Source organism: Ranitomeya imitator, chromosome 3, assembly GCF_032444005.1.
Source record: "Ranitomeya imitator isolate aRanImi1 chromosome 3, aRanImi1.pri, whole genome shotgun sequence".
NCBI lineage: Eukaryota > Metazoa > Chordata > Amphibia > Anura > Dendrobatidae > Ranitomeya > Ranitomeya imitator.
Genome location: NC_091284.1, coordinates 539819486 through 539833025, shown reverse-complemented (window position 1 = coordinate 539833025; position 13540 = coordinate 539819486). Strand labels below are relative to the sequence as shown.

The 13540-nt window shown below is 43.6% G+C and overlaps 1 protein-coding gene across 3 annotated transcripts in view; it reads left to right on the top strand.

The window, feature by feature from the left end:
- The window catches only part of OCA2 (OCA2 melanosomal transmembrane protein), an 809946-nt gene that overhangs the window by 636236 nt on the left and 160170 nt on the right, over positions 1 to 13540 (top strand). For all 3 annotated transcript variants that reach the window (XM_069757832.1, XM_069757833.1, XM_069757834.1), the window contains 3 exons: positions 8622 to 8749; positions 9263 to 9322; positions 11140 to 11244. In XM_069757832.1, the coding sequence (XP_069613933.1) occupies positions 8622 to 8749; positions 9263 to 9322; positions 11140 to 11244 (293 nt within the window). The remainder of the gene's footprint in view (positions 1 to 8621; positions 8750 to 9262; positions 9323 to 11139; positions 11245 to 13540) is intronic.

Genomic DNA, 13540 nt, shown 5'->3' with positions numbered 1-13540 from the left:
AAAAAGGGCTCCCTACCACCGGCTTTTAAGCGGAGATATCCCTTTGACGACCCCTTGGTGAACACGTGGTATAAAGCACCAAAATTAGACGCAGCGGTGGCTAAATCTTCTAAGAAATCCTCTATTCCCTTCGATGACATGGCTTCCTTAAAAGATACTCTTGATAAGAAAGCAGACTCATTTCTTAAAGGGACTTGGGAGATGTCGACTGGTGCTCTAAGACCTGCAGTAGCTGCAACTTGTGCAGCCAGATCAATGATGGTCTGGCTGGACCAAATAGGGTCTCATCTAGAAGATGTACCCTCTAGGGAATCCATATTAAAATCCCTACCGACAATCCAAAATGCCGCTGCTTTTCTCGCAGACGCATCCGCAGATTCTGCAAGGATGGCAGCTAGGGCTGCAGAGTTATCGAATGGGGTCCTATGGCTGAAGTGTTGGCCCGGCGACAATCAGGCCAGGTCCCGTCTTTGCTCTATCTCGTGCGAAGGAGAATACCTGTTTGGTCCGGTCCTAGACGAACTACTGGAGAAGGCCGGTGACGAGAAATAGAAATTTCCCAGTCTACCGACCACTTCTTATAGGCGTCCCTTCACAGGGAAAAGATTCTTTCGCAGAAGGCCGGCCAGGGACCAGGGCAGATGGGACGATAAAAAGAAAAGAGGTACTGGATTCATGTTTGGAGGTGGGGGACGTCAGGAGCCATCCCATGTGATCAAAAGCCACCCCAATGACTAGTCGCCCCGGTGGGAGGTAGACTATCAGCCTTCTAACCAGCCTGGTTCAAAATTTCCAGTACCAATTGGATTTTGGGAATAATAGCTACGGGTCTGCGGCTAGAGTTCTCCTCTATCCCTCACAATTTCTTCAGGGTTACCCCTCTCAGGTCCTCTGCAGCAGAACAGATGGCCCTGGAAACGGAAATTCACGACCTGCTCTGTAAGAAAGTCCTATCAGAGGTTCCGGAAGGAGAACGTGGTAGAGGATTCTACTCTCCTCTATTCCTGATACGTAAACCAGACGGTTCCTTCAGAACTATTATCAACCTTAGGGCCCTTAACAATTTTCTGACCATACAACCATTTAAAATGGAGACTGTTAACACTGCAATAAAACTACTGTTTAAAAACTGTTTTATAGTGGTGTTGGATTTAAAGGACGCCTATTACCATATCCCAATTTATGCAGGACACCAAAGATTCCCGAGGGTAGCGGTCCGGTTAGATGGGGTGGTCTGACATTTCCATTATAGGGCTCTCCCCTTTGGTATATCGGTCACCCCCGTGTATTTACTAAGGTCATGTCTGATTTAATGGCCCACCTACGTGAGTCTGACATTCTGGTAATCCCCTTCCTGGACGATCTCCTTATCGTAGGTAAAACAGAGGAGCACTGTTTAGAACAACTACAAAAAGTAATGTCTGCCCTGGAGCGTCTGGGATGGTTACTAAATGTCAAAAAGTCCCGGCTACAGCCCATGAAAGTGCAGCAATTTTTAGGCCTGACCTTGGATTCCCAGGATCAGGAATGCCGTTTGCCTCATGAAAAAATAGATCGCCTGCACCTTCAAGTGCTAAACGCCTCTAAAAACCCCACCATGTCCCTTAGAAGAGCGATGTCTCTGTTAGGTTCTCTCTTCCTGCATTCCAGTGGTCCGATGGACCCAGTATCATACAAGGATACTTCAGAGTGAGGTGTTATTACAACAAAAAATTTGGGGGGGTTACCTAGAGAGCCAGCTGACCTTGTCCCAAAACACTATTGTATCCCTCGAATGGTGGCTAGACCGAAATGATCTATCCACGGGGGTTCCCTGGGAATATAACGTAACTCGTATAATCACCACAGATGCTAGCCCTTCTGGTTGGGGGCCTCACATGGGTGAGATTATAATCCAGGGACTTTGGGACCAGCTTCAAACGGAAATGTCGTCAAATTTGAAGGAGTTAATGGCGGTGGAGCAGGCAGTTAAAAAACTCCTTGTCTGTCTACAGGGCCACCACGTGCGGATATTGTCCGACAATCGGGTCACCGTGGCATATATCAATCATCAAGGCGGAACCAATTCCAAATCTCTGATGAAAGTGGCAAATCGTCTATTCCAGCTAGCAGAGCAGCACTTTCTCTCGTTGACAGCTCTTCACTAGTGTTGAGCGATACCGTCCGATACTTGAAAGTATCGGTATCGGATAGTATCGGCCGATACCCGAAAAGTATCGGATATCGCCGATACCGATACCAATACAAGTCAATGGGACACCAAGTATCAGAAGGTATCCTGATGGTTCCCAGGGTTTGAAGGAGAGGAAACTCTCCTTCAGGCCCTGGGATCCATATTAATGTGTAAAATAAAGAATTAAAATAAAAAACATTGATATAATTACCTCTCCGGAGGCCCCTGGACATAACCGCTGGTAACCGGCAGCCTTCTTTGCTTAAAATGAACGCGTTTAGGACCTGAGAATGACGTCGCGGCTTCTGATTGGTCGCGTGCCGCTCATGTGACCGCCACGCGACCAATCAGAAGCCGCGACGTCATTCTCAGGTCCTAAATTCCTAGAATGAGGAGTTTAGGACCTGAGAATGACGTCGCAGCTTCTGATTGGTCGCGTGGCGGTCACATGAGCGGCACGCGACCAATCAGAAGCCGTGACGTCATGGAAGTCCCTAAACGCGCTCATTTTAAACAAAGAAGGCTGCCGGTTACCAACAGTGATGTCCAGGGGCCTCTGGAGAGGTGAGCATATCAATTTTTTTTATTTTAATTCTTTATTTTACACATTAATATGGATCCGATACCGATTCCCGATACCACAAAAGTATCGGAACTCGGTATCGGAATTCCGATACCGCAAGTATCGGCCGATACCCGATACTTGCGGTATCGGAATGCTCAACACTATTCTTCACATAAGAGGAATAGAAAATACTACGGCAGATTTCTTAAGCCACAACACCTTGAGGCAGCCAGAATGGTCACTAAACAACGCTATCTTCAATCTCATTGTGGAAAGATGGGGTCAACCGGAGGTAGATCTTTTTGCCACAAAAGAAAACAGAAAAGTGACAAAATTCTGCTCTCTGAAGCCCAGAGAAAATCCTCTGTCAGTAGACATCCTCCTCATAGACTGGAAATTCAGGCTAGCTTACGCCTTTCCTCCCCTGTCTCTACTTTCTCTGGTGGTGAGGAAAATCAGGAAGGACAAGGTCAGAGTTATAGTAATTGCCTTATAGTTCATGCCTCAGGACCATGTCAATATCCGACCAATGGGTCTTACCAGACATCCCAGATCTCCTATCCCAGGGCCCAGTCTACCATCCTCGGGCGGTTGGCCTTCGTCTGACGGCGTGGATTTTGAGCGGTCGCTGTTAAGAGATAGAGGTTTTTCTCCGGGCCTGATTAACACTCTGCTGAAGAGCATAAAAATAATCACCACAAAAATTTGTCAGGATCTGGAAAAGATTTCTTCAAAACTCGGGGGTAGTAGCTGGTCAATCAACACCAATAGACCAGATTTTGGAGTTCTTGCAAAAGGGGTTGGATATGGGGTTATCCCCAAATACTCTTAAAGTACAGGTGTCAGCCTTAGGGGCCCTCTTTGGCTGCAACATTTCTGAAAATTACTGGGTCAGCAGATTCATCAAAGCGACAAAACGGTCTAGTGCAATGGTGAAGAATAAGGCCATGCCGTGGGACTTAAACTTAGTCCTCACGGCCATGACAGAAGCTCCATTTGAGCCAATTTCTTCGGCTTCTATTAAAAACCTATCTCTTAAAGTAGCCTTCCTTGTGGCCCTAACGTCAGCTCGTAGGGTAGGCGACATCCAGGCATTATCCAGGCTTTCCCCTTACATGCAACTTAGAGATGATAGAGTGATACTTTCCCCTGATCCAGCATATCTTCCTAAAGTAGTGTCTAGATTCCATAGAACACAGGAGATAGTTCTTCCATCTTTCCTCCCTAATCCTACTAATGATAAAGAAAGGAACTTACACACTCTAGATCTAAGATGTATCCTAGAGTATCTAGCAGTGACTGATCCTTGGAAGATAGATAAAGCCTTATTCGTGTCCTATCAGGGTAGCAGGAAAGGTCATAGAGTATCAAAATCTACGCTATCTAGGTGGATCAAGGAGGCTACCTCGCTGGCATACGTCTCAAAGGGCAAGCCGGCGCCTGAAGGTCTAAGAGCGCATTCCACTAGAGCTATGGCTGCCTCGTGGGCGGAGAGGTTAGAGGTGTCGATTGACCAAATATGGAAGGCTGCTACTTGGTCTTCTTCAAACACTTTCTATAACCATTATAGATTGAACCTGGGTGGTTCCTCGGACCTCTCTTTTGGTGTAAGGGTGCTGCAAGCTGTAGTCCCTCCCTAAATAGTTACTCTCTGTAATTCTCTCCATGGTGCTGTCATGGATGACCGATAAAGTCTTAGTTTACTCATCGGTTAACGGTGTTTTTCGGAGTCCATGACAGCACCCGTACATACCCTCCCGTCTTCTTAAGTTCTGGGTGTACACCTCTTCCCTTTTTTTATATAGTCCACTCATGGTGGATAGTTAAGTTGTAATATTGTTATATATATAAATTATGTCATTAACCTTGGTGGTCCTCTTGTGCTCTGTAAACCAACTGATGCATGGGAGAGGTGCCGCTCTTATGTATCTGTAGGTTTCCTGTTCCTGAAGGGTGGATCCCCTCTCTCCGTGGTGCTGTCATGGACTCTGAAAAACACCGTTAACCGGTGATGATTAACTAAGACTTTCTTGTTCAAAGGTGGTAATTTTTCAGCCTTCCTTACCTTGGCCATGTCCCTGAGTATCGCACACCTTGTGCTTTTAGTTACTCCAGTAATGTTGCAGCTTTGAAATATGGCAAAACTGGTGGCAAATGACATCTTGGCAGCTTCACACTTGATTTTCCTCAATTCATGGGCAGTTATTTTGCGCCTTTTTTACCCAACACGCTTCTTGCGACCCTGTTAGCTATTTGTCATGAATCGCTTGATTGTTCGGTGATTGCGCTTCAAAAGTTTGGCAATTTCAAGACTGCTGCATCCCTCTGCAAGACATCTCACAATTTTGGACTTTTCAGAGCACGTCAAATCTCTCTTCTGACCCATTTTGCCAAAGGAAAGGAAGTTGCCTAATAATTAAGCACACCTTATATAGGGTTTTGATGTCATTAGACAACACCTCTCCTCATTACAGAGATGAACATCACCTGATTTGCTTAATTGGTAGTTGGCTCTCAAGCCTGAACAGCTTGGAGTAGGACAAAATGTATAAAAGTATCATGTGATCAAAATACAACTTGCCTAATAATTCTGCACACAGTGTATAGCACAGACACGTAGTATATTGCCCAGCCACGTAATATATTCACAGCCCATGTAGTATATAGCACAGCCACTTAGTTTATAACACAGCCCACGTAGTATATAACACAGCCACATAGGATATTGCCCAGCCACATAGTAGATAGCACAGCCCACATAGTAAATAGCACAGCCCACGTAGTATATCGCCCAGCCACGTACTATATAGCACAGCCATGTAGTATATAGCACAGCCACATAGTATATAACACAGCCCATGTAGTATAGAACACAGCCACATGGTATATAGCAGAGTCACGTAGTATATAAAACAGCCACATAGTATACTGCCCAGCCACATAGTATATAGCACAGCCCACGTAGTATATTGCCCAGCCACGGAGTATATAGCACAGCCATGTAGTATATAGCACAGCCACGTAGTATATAACACAGCCCATGCAGTATATAGCACAGCCACATAGTATATAGCACAGCCACCTAGTATATAGAACAGCCCACGTAGTATATAGCACAGGCCACATAGTATATAGCACAGGCCATATAGTATGTAGCACTGCCCATGTAGTATATAGCAAAGCCACGTAGTGTATAACACAGCCCATATAGTATATAGCACAGCCACGTAGTATATATCACAGCCAAGGTAGTATATATCACATCCCACGTAGTACATAGCAGAGCCCACGTAGTATATTACCCAGCCACGTAGTATATAGCACAGCCACGTAGTATATTGCCCAGCCACGTAGTATATTGTCCAGCCACGTAGTATATTGCCCAGCAGCATAGTATATAGCACAGAGATGTAGTATATAACAGCCCACACAGTATCTAGCACAGGCCACGTAGTATATAGCAATGTGGGCACCATATCTCTGTTAAAAAAGTTAAAGAATTAAAATAAAAAATAGTTATATACTCACCTTCCGTCGGCCCACCGGATCCAGCTGAGGTATTTACCAATGCTCCTCGCGACGCTCCGGTCCCAAGATGTCACGAGACCGCTACGTCATCATCTCGCAAGACCGCAATGCATGGAACAGTCACCGGAGCGTCGCAAGGAAAGGGAAAGGCCTGAGCTGGATCCGGAAGGAGAATATATAATTTTTTATCTTTTTAATTATTTTTAACATTAGATCCCATGCCAATGTTGCTGATTGGTCGCACCAGCTGGCGCGACCAATCAATCAGCAAAGCGGGATTTAAATCCCACGCCAATATCACTGATTGGTTGCGCCGGCATTCCGCGGCAATATCACTGATTGGTCGCGCCCAGCCGACGCGACCAATCAGCGAAGTGGGATTTAAATCCGGCAGCAATGTCACTGATTGGTCGCGACCAATCAGCGAAGCGGTGGGTGCGGAGCATCGCGAGCTGCAGGAAAAGCTGCTGCGGAGGCAATGGTAGGTGAGAATATCCCAATTTTTTTTTTTTCTTATTATTATTTTTAACATTTTATCTTTTTACCATTGATGCTGCATAGGCAGCATCAATTGTAAAGTTTGTCACATAGGGTTAATAGCAGCGTTAACAGACTGCGTTACACCGCGTTATGCCACGGTGTAATGTAGTCGGTTTAACGGACTACTACAACACTATGTGGGCGGTGGGCACTGACTGGGGGGGTAGTATAGAGGGGGCACTGACTGCAGAGGATTAGGGAGAGGCCATTTTGCGGCCGGACTGTGCACGTTGCTCCCAATAGTACCCTTAAGCCATCCTCATTGCAGGTTTAGGCTGGTTGTCTTTTAATCTTTTGGCATCGGCCCAACCATGAACCTCCTGATGAACTTTTATGATGGAAGGGAAACGCGTTGAGGCATTCATACACCATCTGGATTTCAGATAAGACTCCACCATTATCAGTTTTTTATGTGTTGGGGACAGTTTAATGAGGTATCTGAGGGAATCTTTGTGTTTGTCCATAGGGCATATGAGTTTGCCAGTGATGTATAGGGAACTGAATGATCCTACCCCTGCCGCTATATTAAGTTTTGTGGCTGATGTTGGTCTCCCAGTGGGGTTATTTTGATCATGAAACTGGGGATGGTTTAACCTATAATCTATCATTACATTAATCTGGTATGAGCTCAATAATATAATTTATGCCACATTTTGCATATAGAGTGGACAACAACAAAGGACTGTCCCTTAATACACTATGATCTAAGTGTGGGGTCTTGGTTTATTTTCCTGTCCTTATCACTCATTTAGAGTTTCCCCTACCCTTATGGTGTCTCCCTCTCACCTATACTATCGTGCATTAGAGAGCAGAGGGGGTGAATGAAAAGGGAAAGTAAGGGAAAGTCGACGGGAGGGGGGGCGCCATTTTGCATAACTGGTTTCTAGGGTGCCAACCTCTGCAGTCAGGTAGGGGCAGTTCTGATCAGGGTTATTGCAGGGCTGATTATATTGAGGCTTTATTGTGACACCCCTTAGCCCTGAATCATTCTGAAATCCGGTTGATTATTTTATCTTATATTTTCTGATTTGTGTGCTATTGGCTATATATATAGAATTCCTGATTAGGAGCAGGTGTACAAGTGTGTGTAATACCTCATTATGGTTACACCCCTCCCCTCTTTTTGTTCCTTTTCTCTTTCACCAGGGCATTGGCTATCTGTTGAATTGTTTGATTTGTTAACCTAGTGCACCCTACACCTATTTAGGGATTCATTAGGGTGCATCTAGGGTCAGCCGTCGGTGAGCGGGGGCGCCACTTTCCGTACAAACTAGGGTGCCAACCTCCGCTGTTAGGAAGGGTTTAAGAGGGTATAGTTAGGGTTTTATAGGGGTCAAAATAACAGGTTTTTCCAATTGCACTATATTCATGCTTTTTGCAGGCCTAAAGCCGTCTTTTTGTTTTTTGTCTAAATATTTAATAAAGACTTTTTTAGATATTAGTCTGTTAGTCCTGTTAAAATAATATCAGTGCATCGATTTATTAATTTACATGTCAAGTTAGGCTTTGTTTAGAAATCTGTTTATTTGGACCATGCTTGGATCAGAATAATGGGTTCAACTGTTGACTCTTTACATTTGACGTAACTGCCTCATTGGCATATATGAGGCAGGTGGGTCTGGTCAGGGTTCTCAGAGGTCAAGCCAGATGCTGTGACTTGAGCACAGTGCATGTTTTATGGATGGGTGAATTTTGTCCTTAGTTGTTGAGTTATACGTTTCTGCATCAGGTTATCATACTGCCCAAAATAGTGTGAGTCATGTGTGGAAATGCTACATCTGTATAGAACTTTTAATCTCTTTATCTCTACTACAGGATGGATTGCAATCTTGGGTTCTCTGTGGCTCCTTATTATTGCAGACATTCACGATTTTGAAATGATTCTGCATCGAGTGGAATGGGCAACTTTGCTCTTTTTTGCCGCACTGTTTGTGTTGATGGAGGTATGTCAGCAACGGTTTTTCTCTACTTTACAGTTGAATCATATCCAATTACAGCAAAAAAAGTTATACGAGGAACACACTTAAACATGCGACACATTGCTACCATATGAAATAATTAATTTAGGCAAACTGGAGGATTACTTAAAAACTCAGAATGAAAACTGTACACGTTTTAAACATTTAAACTAGAACCTTAAACTAGAGGTTAAATTAAAACTATGAATGAAAATACTGGAAGATTAAAAAACACTAAATTGTAATTAAAACTAATTAGAAGCCTTATGTTGTGCGGTAAAAACTTTAAGAAATTACTGCCGTTTAATGCTTTACGAGGATACCATCACATTCTGGCAAATAACCAACTTTTTCATAGCATCCTGTAAGGCTTTTTTACTCTTAATTATCTCTTATTAAATCAGATTGTAAGTGGACATAATGAATTAATAAAATATAAAGGTGTAGTTGAAATAATGGTTTTGTAACTGTTTTTCCAATATTGTATTACTATTTTAGGCCTTGGCTAATCTGCACTTAATAGATTACATAGGGGAGCAGACTGCAATACTTATAAAGGTGAGCTGAATAACTTCAGAAAAAATTAATGTTAAAGCATATCTATTGTGTTATACCCATGGACACTGGATTGTTCTGTTACCTTGGCAGCCATAGTTTGCCAGGAGAGGGTTGTGCTTCAGTCCAATTAATTAAAATTGGAACTAATCACCATAGTCTCCCAGCATTAATATTAATACTGTTGGTTCTTGTTAACTGGAACAGGATTGGAATTTACTTGTGTGAATTCATAAACATGCAGTGATATAGATTTTTGAAAATTATCATTAACGTGTATAGCATCAACCTATTCAAAAATAATTGTGGAAATAGTCATGAAGCATAGAGCTATAAGCCGTACTTTTATCAAAGTCAATGTACTTTTTTGCTGGTACTGTTTTAGGCCACTTTCAGATGTTCATGCTTAAACACATATAGTATGTGAAAAAATGGTCAGTGTGTCATCTGTGTTGGGTCAGTGTGTCATCTGTGTTGGGTCAGTGTGTGATCTGTGTTGGGTCAGTGTGTCATCTGTGTTGGGTCAGTGTGTCATCTGTGTTGGGTCAGTGTGTCATCTGTGTTGGGTCAGTGTGTCATCTGTGTTGGGTCAGTGTGTCATCTGTGTTGTCAGTGTGTCATCTGCGTTGGGTGAGTGTGTCATCTGTGTTGGGTGAGTGTGTTATCTTTGTTTGGTCAGTGTGTCATCTGCATTGGGCCTGTGTGTCATCTGCGTTTGGTCACTGTGTCTTCTGCGTTTGGTCAGTGTCATCTGCGTTTGGTCAGTGTGTCAATTATATACATATATTTGTATTGGTACTTTTTATCCTTGCTGCCATTAAAAAATAGACCTGTCTCCATGACTTTTGCATGAACACATAGCCTTGTGACCAACCCCATAGACTATAGTAGGTGTGTGCGCTATTCCTGAAAAATGAGCAAAGAACAAGTACGTGTAAGACTGATGTCTGAATGAAGCTTAGAATGAGCAACAGGAATGCCAGACTGAAGGGTTAAAGAAGAAACTGTATTTAAGGAATTATTAATCTGCTGTATGCCATCAAGCTACTATAGAGCATCTTGAATAAAAGATGAAAACTAGGGTGTAGTCTGCACAAGAGAGAAATATCAAAGGGTTCTTAAAGGTGTTCATAATTGAAATGCCTGTAGAGAGGATTTTTTTAAAGAGCTATGTCACTTCTAGGCCTGAGTGGAAAAGTAGGGATGGAGTAAGTCAAATAGAATAGGATTACGGGAATGGCTTGTGATGGATGATAATTCTGGAAGTGACAACACTTAGCGAGCTGACCAGGAGTAGAAATCGAGGTTTGTGAAGCAGTTACAGGTTGTTGAGTCATCAAATCTGATGATCTCAATTTTTCTCAGTTTTAATTTTTGAGGGGTGAGGTAAAGGGTTTAAGCAAAAAAAAGTTGGTGACTATTGTTTTGATTTCAGTGTGGTCTTTACAAGATATCTAAACAGGGGGTTACATGTCAAATCTCAGCCACAATACTTTTAGAAAACCTCATCACTTTTTAGGACTGCAAACTAGACCAATGTACTACAAAAATAAAATAAATATGTGGCAGATGTAAAATCAGAAGCATGCCTTAATGATCTAGTACATATAAAATTACTAGATAAGAGTTATAATATTGCTTTGATTACTTTAATGTGTTTAGTTTTCCTTTATATGCATATTTACTTACATTATAGTGATTTACATTCATTTGGAAATTATAGTAGTGTTTCATGCAACAGCAATTTTCTTGTACCCACAATTACACTGTTCTTGAATTACACTTCTAAGATTCTTTGTAAAAAATACATTCTTTAATAGGCCGTTCCTGAGGATGAAAGACTGGCGATTGCAATCATATTGGTAGTGTGGGTTTCCGCTTTAGCTTCATCTCTTATTGACAACATCCCTTTCACCGCTGCAATGGTAAGTCAAAGGATACTTATTTGAAAACGAAAAATTAGAAGAAAAGTTTTCAATTTCAGATGTTGCCTAGCGACCAGTAGGTACAAATTCTATAGGGACATCATAATGTTCCTGGATTAAATAGTACTTTAATTCTGCACCCATCTCCTGTGAGCAAGTGTAAAATTTTATTTTTAATAAGAAAATAGAACTGCCAATTAGGGTTGAGCGACTTTTAGTTTTTTAGGGTCGAGTCGGGTTTCGCAAAACCCGACTATCTCAAAAGTCGAGTCGAGTGGAATCGGCCGATTATCGCGAAAAGTCGGGGATCGACCGAAACACGAAACCCAATGCAAGTCAATGGGGGAGAATAGTCGGCAGTGAGTGGAGGCCAGGAAAACATGTACAGTGCCCAGTTTAATGGCAAAAACATACATTCTTGTTACTGAAGCTTGTCAATCTCAATTTACCTTATAATAATAGTAAGGCATTGGAAATTGGGGGTCATTTGGCTAAAGTTGTGGGGGGTAGGGCTGGTTCAAGTATTTAGTGGGCCCAGGAAATCTGGACCACGTCACGGCAGTGGAGCAGGGAGAGGTAAGTATTTCAACTTTGCAAGTGCTGTGATCCTGAGCAAGCAGGGGGGGCCCACTCGTTGGCATTTTCACTGGCACAGGGCCCCTCAAAGTACGGCGGTGTGTTTGCACGGCGGGGGCGCCTCCCACCGGCAGCGACACTTTTGCGTACTATGAGGGGCCCTGTGCCAGTGACGTCGCCAACGAGTATTCCTCCCCCCACCTGATGAAGGAACCTGCACTTTCATCTGCACCTTCCTCTTTGTCCCCGTGTAAGGTGGTACGGTATGCGGGAAGAGGAACCTGACTTTCAGCAGGGTCACAATCTTGCTGTGTAGCGTGCACGGGGAATGTTGCGTTATGGGTCAATGTACCAGCAGACTCATCTATCACTGGCTGGGCAATGGGCAGGATGAGGAGGAAACACAGATATAGGCCCAAAGAATAAAGTGGGCTAAATGCAGTTCAAAATTGGTAACAGGACTAACCAGGGGGCATTGCTTTGTTCAGTGGAGGACAACTGTAATGAGAGGCTGACACAGAGAGTAGGCCCAAATCAGTAAGTAGTCTAAATGCAGTTCAAAATTGGCAACAGTAGTAAACAGGCGGCACAGCTTTGTTCAGTGGAGGAGAGCAGCAAGGAGCGGCAGACACCGATAGTAGGCCCCAACCCAACTAGTAGGCCAAATGCAGTCTAACATTAACAACTGCTTAACGAGAGCCTGAAAATGGAATTTCAGGACAGGAAACCAGGAGAACAGCAAGGAGCGGCAGACACTGTTAGTAGGCCCCAACCCAACTAGTAGGCCAAATGCAGTTGTTCCATTTAACAACTATTTAACAAGAGCCTGAAGATAGAAGCTCAGGAAAGGCAACCTGGAGAACACCTTGGAGCGGAAGACACCGTCTCTACAACCCAGACCCAACTTGTAGGCCTAATGCAGTGTTGTTTCAACAACTACATAACGAAAGCTAGAAGATAGAAGCTATGGAGAGGCAACCTGGAGAACACCTTGGAGCGGAAGACACCGTCTCTACAACCCAGACCCAACTTGTAGGCCTAATGCAGTGTTGTTTCAACAACTACATAACGAAAGCTAGAAGATAGAAGCTATGGAGAGTCAACCTGGAGAACACCTTGGAGCGGAAGACACCGTCTCTACAACCCAGACCCAACTTGTAGGCCTAATGCAGTGTTGTTTCAACAACTACTTAACGAGAGCTAGAAAATCGAAGCTATGGAGAGGCAACCTGGAGAACACCTTGGAGCGGAAGACACCGTCTCTACAACCCAGACCCAACTTGTAGGCCTAATGCAGTGTTGTTTCAACAACTTAACGAGAGCTAGAAGATCGAAGCTATGGAGAGGCAACCTGGAGAACACCTTGGAGCGGCAGACACCATCTCTACAACCCAGACCCAACTTGTAGGCCTAATGCAGTGTTGTTTCAACAACTTAACGAGAGCTAGAAGATAGAAGCTATGGAGAGGCAACCTGGAGAACACCTTGGAGCGGCAGACACCGTTAGTAGGCCCTACCGAAGTAGTAGCCCCAATGCAGTTTTCAAATTCCTACAGGCTGAAAACCAGACTATTGACGCTCAGTTTTTTTCAGAGGAGGACAGCTGTATTGAGTGGCACAGACAGGCACAGGTAGAAGGCCTTAAACAAAAAATTTGGCTCAATGCAGTTTAAAAAAGGTTACAGGGGTACACAGGCAGCATTGCTCTGGTCAGTGGAGG